Genomic DNA, 9,616 nt, shown 5'->3' on the forward strand with positions numbered 1-9,616 from the left:
TAGAACTACTGCCAATCGCTACACACTAGAATGACTTGTATAACTAATCTCCATCAGTACAGAAAGCTAGATTGCTCCCAATTAACCATAAATAAGAAAGTGAAAGTATTACTTTTTTACAAATGTGTTCATGAAACAATTTTTACTCTCACAATTTTGATTTGTTCTCCACCTCACCTATTCATCGCTTTTGATAAAAGCGCTTTTTAAAAATGTGACTGACTGAACCATCCCTCTCCCTCTGTCCCGTCCCACCTCCCCCCCTCACCCCTTCATCCCTCCCCCCCTCCCCCCTCCCCCTCACCCCTTCATCCCCCCTCCCCCCTCCCCCTCACCCCTTCATCCCCCCCCCTCCCCCCTCCCCTCACCCCTTCATCCTCCTCCCTCCCCCCCCTCCCCCTCACCCCTTCACCCCTCCCCCCTCCCCCTCCCCTCCAGAGTGAGGGCGGGGATGAGAACGGCTCTGAGAACTTCATGCACAGCATGGACCCCCAGCTGGAGCGGCAGGTGGAGACCATCCGTACACCAGGTGGACTCCTACATGGCCATCGTCAACAAGACGGTCCGCGACCTCATGCCCAAGACCATCATGCACCTGATGATCAACAACGTGAGTCCTCCCCTCTTCCTCCCCCGCGGCACCGCAGCGTTTGATTCATAGAGATGACCAAAGACAAAAGTGTTATTGGAAAATAATAATGTAATCAATAATTGTTATCATATAACCGACCCTCTATCTCTCTCTCCCTTTCTCTCCCTCTTTTTCTTCCTCTCACTCTCTTCCTCTCTCAATCTCTGACCTTCTCCCTCTCTCCTTTTCTTTCCCTCTCCCTCTCCTTCCCTCTCTCCCTCCCTCTCCCACCATCTCTCTCTTTCCTTGTCCTCTCCCTCTCTCTCTGCCCCTCTTCCTCTCCCCCCTCCATCCCTCTCACTCCCTCTCCCCCCTCCCCCTCTCCCTCTCTCCCTCTCCCTCCCTCCCCACTTTCCCCCTCTCCCTCCCCCCTCCCTCCCTCTCCCACCCTCTCTCCCTCCCCCTCTCCCTCCCCTCTCCCACCCTCTCTCCCTCCCTCCCTCTCTCTCTCTCCCCCTCCCTGACTCTCTCTCCCCCCTCCATCCCTCTCACTCCCTCTCTCCCTCCCTCTCTCTCCTCCCCCCTCCCTCACTCTCTCTCTCTCCCTCCTCCCTTCCCTCCCCCTCTCCCTCCCCCCCTCCCTCCCTCTCCCACCCTCTCTCCCTCCCCCTCTCCCTCCCTCTCCCACCCCTCTCTCCCTCCCTCCCTCTCCCTCCCCACTTCCCCCCTCTCTCCCTCTCTCCCTCCCTCCCTCTCTCCCACCCTCTCTCCCTCCCTCTCTCCCCCTCCTCCCCTCCCTCCCCCTCATCTCCCCCCCTCCCTCTCCCTCCCCCTCTCTCCCTCTCTCTCTCTCTCCTCCTCCCCTCCTCCCCCTCCCTCACTCTCTCTCCCCTCCCTCTCTCTCTCCCTCCTCCCCTCCCTCCCCCCCCCCTCCCCTCTTCCCCTCTCCAGACCAAGGAGTACATCAACGCTGACCTGCTGGCCGAGCTGTACTCGTGCGGCGACCAGAACTCCCTGATGGAGGAGTCCCAGGAACAGGCTCAGCACCGCGACGAGATGCTGCGCATGTACCACGCCCTGCGCGAGGCCCTGGGCATCATCGGAGACATCAGCACCACCACCATCACCACCGCCATGCCCCCGCCTGTGGACGACTCCTGGCTGCAGGTGCAGCGCCGCCGGCGGCGGCTCCGGGGGGAGGTGAGGGGCGCTGGGGCGCTGGTTCACCTCCACGAGACACTTCACTGGTTAAAGATCGGTGCAATGTTGATAGACTCATTTAATCCATGTTTAGTCACTCTCCCCTTCGCTGTGTATGATGATGTTAAGTCATTTGAGGGGAAGCTTGTGGTGAAAAGCTGCTTATGGTGAGGTTTAGATATAGGTTATTAGAGAGCAGGGAAGGGCCTGGGCATCTTGCTGAAGGATCGGCATTGGGTTGCAAACCCAGAAGCTTTCTGGGATGGAATAACCCTGTTCCTATCCTCCTATCCTCTGCTACTCCTATCTGTAAAAACATTTGTTAAACCAGACAGACAGAGATGCATACGCATATTAATCAATGAAATACATTTTAATTAAGTAAATAGAAGTTAGTAGATCTCATTTTGTCATGTAAAATACGACAAAAATACTGTACTTTCATCGCACAAATATCAAATTTCACCACGCGAAACCCCAGATCCTTAATGCTGGTGTTCCCTAATATTCACTAATGTTCACCATTTCATACTAAACTTAAGCACTCAACTCTCATCTTCAACTATCCATCTCCATCTCTTCTCCACCAGGTCTCCGGCCACCAGCCCCACCCCCAACCGCAGGGCCCCCCCGGGCCCCCCGGGACGTCCGTTGTCCCGGGGGCCCCCCACCGGGCCCCCCCCCCGCCGGAGGACCCCCTGTCCCTTCCCGCCCGGGGGCCTCACCCGATACTTTCAGCGGGCCCCCGCCAACGGTGCCCTCTCGGCCCAACCGCGCACCCCCCAGTGTGCCTAGGTAAGCCCCTTCAAGGGCCCCTTCTGAAGGGCCCCTGTCTCACCGCCGGGTGTGAGGCTGAAAACAGGCCGGTTTAGAATCGACCCACTTGTGACATCACAAGTGGGAGAGTCCCCATCATATGTGTGATACGTGGATGTGGTGACCGGGGAGTTGATCCGTCATCCAGTGGACACTCCCAAGTTGTGAGGTCACAAGTGGGAGTCCTTACAAATGGCTTGTAAGGACTAAGCCTTCTTATTCCGCTTATTCCGCTACTCAGTTTGTAGCCGAAACTCAACGGTTTCCTTGGAGCACAATGAGTTTGGTGAGTGTCATGTCTGCGCATGTGCTGAAGTCCCAGCTGAAGCGTGAATGACCACTTGGTGTGATCAGACCAGGATGAGGGGATGAATGAGGTAAAAAAAAAAAAAAAAAGCCTAGGGTTCTCTGGTGTATTAGAAGATACTTCACTAGATTTGATGCATCAAGGTATTTTCAAACACAATTTTGCACAAATTCGAAGGGGAAGGAAGAAAATGGTATACATCCTCACATATCTCTTTAGCATTAAGACACATCATCTGCTCCATCCATACAACGATTTCCCGACAGGACTATTTTCAGACAGTGATCTCATTATATCTCACACCAGTAAGCCATTACAGTTGGAAGCTAGACAAAAGGGCAGACTCTAAACAGAATATATCAATACATGACCTTCCACGCTACCGCTTCTTCGTCCGCTTCCAGCCCCTCTAATCTTTGCTTGTGAGCCAGCTAATCTTCTTCCAGCCATGGCTGTGATGTTCCAGAGGGGCCAGCAGCTTCCCTCTCTGCACACACGTCACACGACCAGACTCTCACTCAAATCCCACCATGTTTAATCGGATGGAATAAGAATTCCCACCTTTCCCGAATTTTGAAAAACTGAAACCGAATTCTAAAAATGATGAATGTTCTGAATTCCGAATTCCAAGTTCCAAATTATGAAAATTCTAAGTTAAGATAATTCGGAATTTGGAACAGTCCAGGGTGAGAGGCTTCTAGCCATCATGTGACCTGTGTCTTTTCCTTTCACTATAACCTCTTGTTTGCATTCCTCTTCCTCTCTTCTTCCTCCTCCTTCTCTTCGTCCCCACACCCCTCCTTGACACACACCTCCTCTAACCCTCACCTGCCTATGAATCCACCAATCCCCTTTCAGGATCACTTTCACTGACCAATGAGGACTAACTAACAGCTTTCTGGTACGTTTGGTGCTACTCAGTCACCATCGTCATCCTCACCTACTTCCTTCTACGTTGTGGGAGGAAGAGGTCTCTGCGACTGCCGCATGTCCATGTTCTCAGTCTCAACTTACCGTATTGTTTCCCCCCTGTGAGTTTTGCCTTCATGTAGCACTGCATGGGAGTGCAAACACACATACACACTCTTCATTCTGTGTTTGTTTGTGTATTTGAATCACAGCGTGAACCGTGATCAAATATGTATTTTTCTTTTTGATGTTTTTGGGAGCCGATGTGGTGTTAGGAATAAGTACACTCATCACAAATCTGAACATGCATCACACACACACACACACACACACACTCAGATACCTACCCACTGAATGTGAACGGACATCTAACGTCGGTCACATCCAAAGCTCAGATCATGATGTCGGACTGTGTTGTGTGTCTCCTCTATGGTGTGGTATTGTGTGTGTTTCTCGTAACAGCTCGGTTATTCATTGTCTAGTGTCTACTGTTGTCCTGTGAAACAAAATGCATATCATATCTGCATATGCCGAGCATACCGGTAAGCATATTTTGTATAGTCAGAGAGTCCATCTAGAATGACATTTATATTTTAATTCAATAACATCAATAGTAGGCCTATTTGGATTATGGTGAATTGCATATATTTATATATTCCGATTTTTTGTCAAAACTATTTAATTTACTCAATTATTATCTGTTGAAAATTCAGAAGAAAAATAATACTGTTAATACTGTACGAAGTTATTTAGCATACATACTTTTATTCAAAGTGACTTGCGGTGCCTACGGAATGGGATACAGCTCATTAGGGAGACGGCTCTGCCGTCTTGATCAAGATGCTCAAGGGCGGAGTCAGAGGGCGTTGGAGGTGAAGGAAGTCATTTAGGAAGCAGAATTATATTCAGCATCACGTCATATTCATTTGACCTCCGGGACGTATCTCATTACGCTCACTGTCGTGTTAAATCAGTGTCGACTCAAACGCACCATCGTCCAGTCCCAGTATCACGCGTGTTATAAGTCATGGTGTCATGGAGTCTTGTGGTGCCGTCCTGTTGTCAGTGCATGACATCACATACGTCTTCTAAACGCTCCCTGTTTTACCCACCACTGTGTCTGACGGCTGAATGAACTCCTGACGTCCAGTTGTGACTGGTGGGATTTCATCTTGCCGTCCCAGTTGTGATGTCACAAGTGGACTGATTCTGAAATAGCTTATAATGACTTAAAATAGATGCCCTTTTAACGGGTGCTCCTGCATTACATGCAAGTGTAGTCACAATTTTTCAAATTTTAAATGTTTTCAGGAAAATAACATTTGTCTTGTATAGCAGAGCGGTAAATTGAACCCCTCCACCCCACACACACCCATATCCTATCCTCTCCGAATCCTTCTGTGTGCTCCTGAACACTTGACCGATGTGTGTCTTCTGTGTGTGTTGGGTTTCTGTGTCTGTGTGTGTGTGTGTGTGTGTGTGTGTGTGTGTGCGTGTGTCTCTGTGTTTGTCCATGGCAGTCGAAGACCCCCGCCTTCTCCAACCCACTAGGCCTCCAAGCCCCTCCCTTCTTCTACCGTCTTCATTAACCCCACCTACCCTGCCTCCGGACTAGAGGGCAACAGCTCCACCTACCTGCTGTTATCTGTCATGACAGACCAGAGCTGGTTCCCTCCTCCTCCACCTCCTACTGCTCCTATACTACTGTACTCTCTCTCTCTCTCTCTTTGACTGTGTCACTGTCTCTCTTTCTTTGTCTCTCTCTATCTTTCTCTGTCTCTCTCTGTGTTGTTTTTGGTCACACACCGATATGCAAACAGACACACGCATTCATGTGCGCGCACACACACACACACACACACACACACACACACACACACACACACACACACACACACACACACACACACACACACACACACACACACACACACACAGACACACACAAAGTGCATGATATGTAAACTTACTATAAACACGCTATTTCCCAATAATACCGGTAACCAGAGCTGAATGAAAAATAAAAATGCATACACGCACACAAACTCAAACACACATTGTACATGCTAACAGCCAGATACACACATCATATTCAGCATGAATACAAAGGTCATGAAATACACAGAATACTTGCATCTACCGAGGTACTACCTCTGAACTTCATTTGAAATGGATTTTGAATACTGAATAGCCATATGTGGTTTTCACGTTTATATTTCGAGGCTGCTTTTCCTTTCAAATCAAGCCTTCTATGTATAGAATAAACATAAAGCATTGTCTGGCCAAAGTGGTTTTGGTAAAGAAAACTTCATCTGTGTGTGTCTTAAACTATTGTCGGTTGCATCAAAAAACTTTAACAGTAACCCTAAGCCCCCATTCTCCAAAAAACTATACAGAAAGTAGAATAATGGGCACGGGTTGAAACATTTCTAAAACATTCGCTCTCGTCCAATACCTGTAGAGGTAGGGCTGCCTTTGCACCTGAATAATCAGAAACAACACAGTGTTGAGCTTCTAACTGTACAGTCCTTAAACAGCAATGCCAAGTTATGTATAGACACAATGTATGCAACATATCAACTACTATCGTCTCTTCACCTCTATGATTTCGGGCGTTTCAATCCACCTAGTTATCTTTAAATGTGTTGGATCCCAGTAGCTTTCCATAACAATTGAAATTTTTTGGTCAAGCTGTCTCCAGTCAGAAAAAACACTTTGAACCATTCATCACATGATGAATGGTTCCGTGAAACGGGTTGAAACCGGTTTCAGTCGTTGTCAATTTCATTTTTTTCAATGTGTCTCACATACTCTAAATCCTCTATACGACAACAGTGTGACCTCTCTTTTCAAGCAAACAGGTGTTATGCTTTCAGGTCTATTTGCTTGTTTCTATTGTGTGTGTATGTGCGTATATCCACTGGACCTATGCAATATTATTGCATTGGTTTTTAAAAGACAACAGCAAGGTTTCATGTTTGTCTTGCACTTTCTGCCCGGCCCCCAACCAAATCGACCTTCCTCATCCCTACAATAAAATGTATTACAATATAGAGGGCGGGAATTCATAGAATGTGCAATATGTCATTGGATGACTGAACTGCAGCTGTCAATCATTTCAGACTCAAGAATGAATGCTGATGAGGTGTTAAATAAAGAGAAAACCTTGAGTCCTCTAAATACTCATAATAATAATTCAACTAAATTATCAGGATTACTTCACATGTGTGCTGTTGGTCAAATGTTTAACATCCTGTTCACTTGCTGGTATTGTTCACTGAATATCCTATGTTTTCTTTCCCTCCCTCTTCTTTTTCTCTCTGTCAGTGGTTACGGGGGTGAGTGAGACGCAAAAAACAGACCAACCCTAAACAATATTATAGTCGCCTGTGTTCCTTCTCTCCATTGACTCTCCCACATGTTGTTTTAGAGACCACGTATTTACCCCTCCCTTCCTAAGCTCCTCTCCATTTGGTTTTTATTTTTGTCGTAATAATAATGACTGGACTTGGTGGTAACTTTGTCGTTAACGTGAAACTAATGCACCAGCCCCAGAACTATTTCTTGCTACGCGTGTACCAATGATTGATGTCCGACTACTAAAACCTGTTTCAGTGTCGCACTCTCCAGCCTCCAGCTCTCCACTAACATCTCCCTCCCCCTCCTGAATATAATCGTCATCACCGCTGCAACATCCACCAGTACATTGTAGTTCTTTACTAGTATACCATGGACGACATATCTATGTATTTATTTATTGTGATTATGTATGTATTTATTTATGTGTGTGCGTGTGTGTGCATTCTTGGATTTGTGTTTCCACTGTCTAGAGACTTTAGTTCATCATGTATTAAAATGACTGAATATTAAATTATTAGCCAACATGCGCGTTTGTGTATAAAGAATCCATATAAAGAAAATACAAAGTAAAATCCAATGATCATTTATTGTATGAGTGAGTCGACGGGGATATTTGAAATGTCGGAGAATAGGTTTATTGTTTGTCCCTCTGTGCTTGATGAAGAGGTGAGAGAGTGAGGGGGGGTTGGGTGTCTTGGCAACAAGGCGTGTGTGTGTGTGTGTGTGTGTGTGTGTGTGTGTGTGTGTGTGTGTGTGTGTGTGTGTGTGTGTATTCAGTTCAGAGTAAAATCCTTACTCTTCAGGACCGCTGTGCTTTGTCAAAAATATCAAAAATAAATCTGTGTACTGAACAGTTTCTCAGTCCTCCCGGTGTTTTTATTTGTCGATTTGTTTTTACTAATATAGGAAAGGTATTGACCTAATGATATTCTTTTTTTAGTGAAAGCAATTTAGGAAAGTTAATAGGAAGTCTGCCTCGTTTGTGACATTGCAAGGTAAAAGTGTCCACACGGGTATTATTGTTTGTATTTATAGTGTGAATAAATTAACTCCAGCCTAACAGTTGATACCGCCCACCATGGTAATAATAATAATAAGTAATAATAAGTTGATTTTATAGAACACTATTCCATGCATGTATAGGCATGCTTGTGACCTATAGCAGGCAAGGGATGAACAAATCGAACGGGCAACTCTATACTTTGCTCAGTTTTATTTGAGAGGGAAAGAAATTTTCAAGAAAAAGAAAAATCCAACAGTTCAGAATCAGCATTTCATGAATAGGTTCTTCTGATTGAATGATTCTTCATGTGTCCATTGCTAAACGGTCAGCTCTCCTACAGTACATTAAAACTCATTAGTTTACATACTTCTTCCAAATAAATAGAATATTCTCTCTTGTGGTCTGCGGCCATGTAACACAGCCAGTCTGCCCTAAAGCCCCCCCTTGTTTAAAGCCGGCGTGTCCTTCTTGGTCAGCAGTGGCTGTCCAGGAAAGACCAAACACATTGACACTCATTCCACACCTCCAGCCTCGGAGCTAGAGAGTGTACAACAGAATCCCCCGTTCCACTCGACTACCCCTCACCCCGACACACACGCTCGCACCAGGCATAATTAATATACAATATGTTACACAGATACAGTATATACACACACACACACCACCGTTTACAGTAGACGATAAACGCTGCTTCAGATCCACCCTCCCGCTCAAACGATGCATTCAACAGTGATTTAGAAATTGTGAAGAATAGATTTTATAAAGACTTTTATAGTCCAAAAATAATATAACCTATTCTCTAAAATGTTATATGCATTTTATTTTTATGTTTCAATCACCCTCCCAGAAAAAAACAAAACAAAATGTATGAATCTATTTTAAGAAAATGCTAGGGCATGCTAAAGAGAATGCTAGGAAGCTTAATATGAATCTAGAATGATAAAGTATGTCACAATCGTGCCAGTGCCCAAAGTGCTGAGGGTTCAGGGTTCAGGCTTTTGTACGTCTGCTCCTTGCAAACAAAAGCGGCCTCACATCTACACACTCCACATATCCACCATCTTTCACTTTCAGTCTCCTTCCCAAGCTTCTGAATACCAACCCAGCCCAGCCAAGATCTAGACCTTCTATTTGTTTAGCGGCAGTTATTGGCAAATCTAAATTAAATTCTCCAAAATCAACAAACGTCAAATTAATTGGAAAGAAATGGAAAAAGAAAATAATCAGCAAATAAAAATGTATGTCTGTGGAATAGAGTTCTTTCACCGCAATTAGAACATACAGAGTAGTTCAAAAGTATCCCATGGTTCTCCCAAAAACCTAAATTAAACTGTAAACTAAAATGAAAACAAAACCAAAGATTTACACCTTTGTAGCATTATAAATAAACGTTGACATCAATCGTTATAATGAATCGCAATGCCCGTTATTCTATTACTTAGGTCACGTC

General features: G+C 45.6%; 1 protein-coding gene across 1 annotated transcript in view; it reads left to right on the top strand.

The window, feature by feature from the left end:
* dnm1a (dynamin 1a) overlaps positions 1-5,354 on the top strand; it is a gene marked incomplete at both ends in the record, with an annotated part of 50,556 nt that extends 45,202 nt beyond the window's left edge. Inside the window, 7 exon segments of the mRNA XM_084483041.1 lie at positions 439-522; positions 524-610; positions 1,523-1,747; positions 1,749-1,771; positions 2,362-2,431; positions 2,433-2,566; positions 5,324-5,354. Coding sequence (XP_084339167.1) covers positions 439-522; positions 524-610; positions 1,523-1,747; positions 1,749-1,771; positions 2,362-2,431; positions 2,433-2,566; positions 5,324-5,354 — 654 coding nt within the window.
* Between the last annotated feature and the right edge of the window lie 4,262 nt (positions 5,355-9,616).

The sequence above is a fragment of the Micromesistius poutassou genome (assembly GCF_964030765.1).
Source record: "Micromesistius poutassou genome assembly, chromosome: 18".
Classification (NCBI taxonomy): Eukaryota; Metazoa; Chordata; class Actinopteri; order Gadiformes; family Gadidae; genus Micromesistius; species Micromesistius poutassou.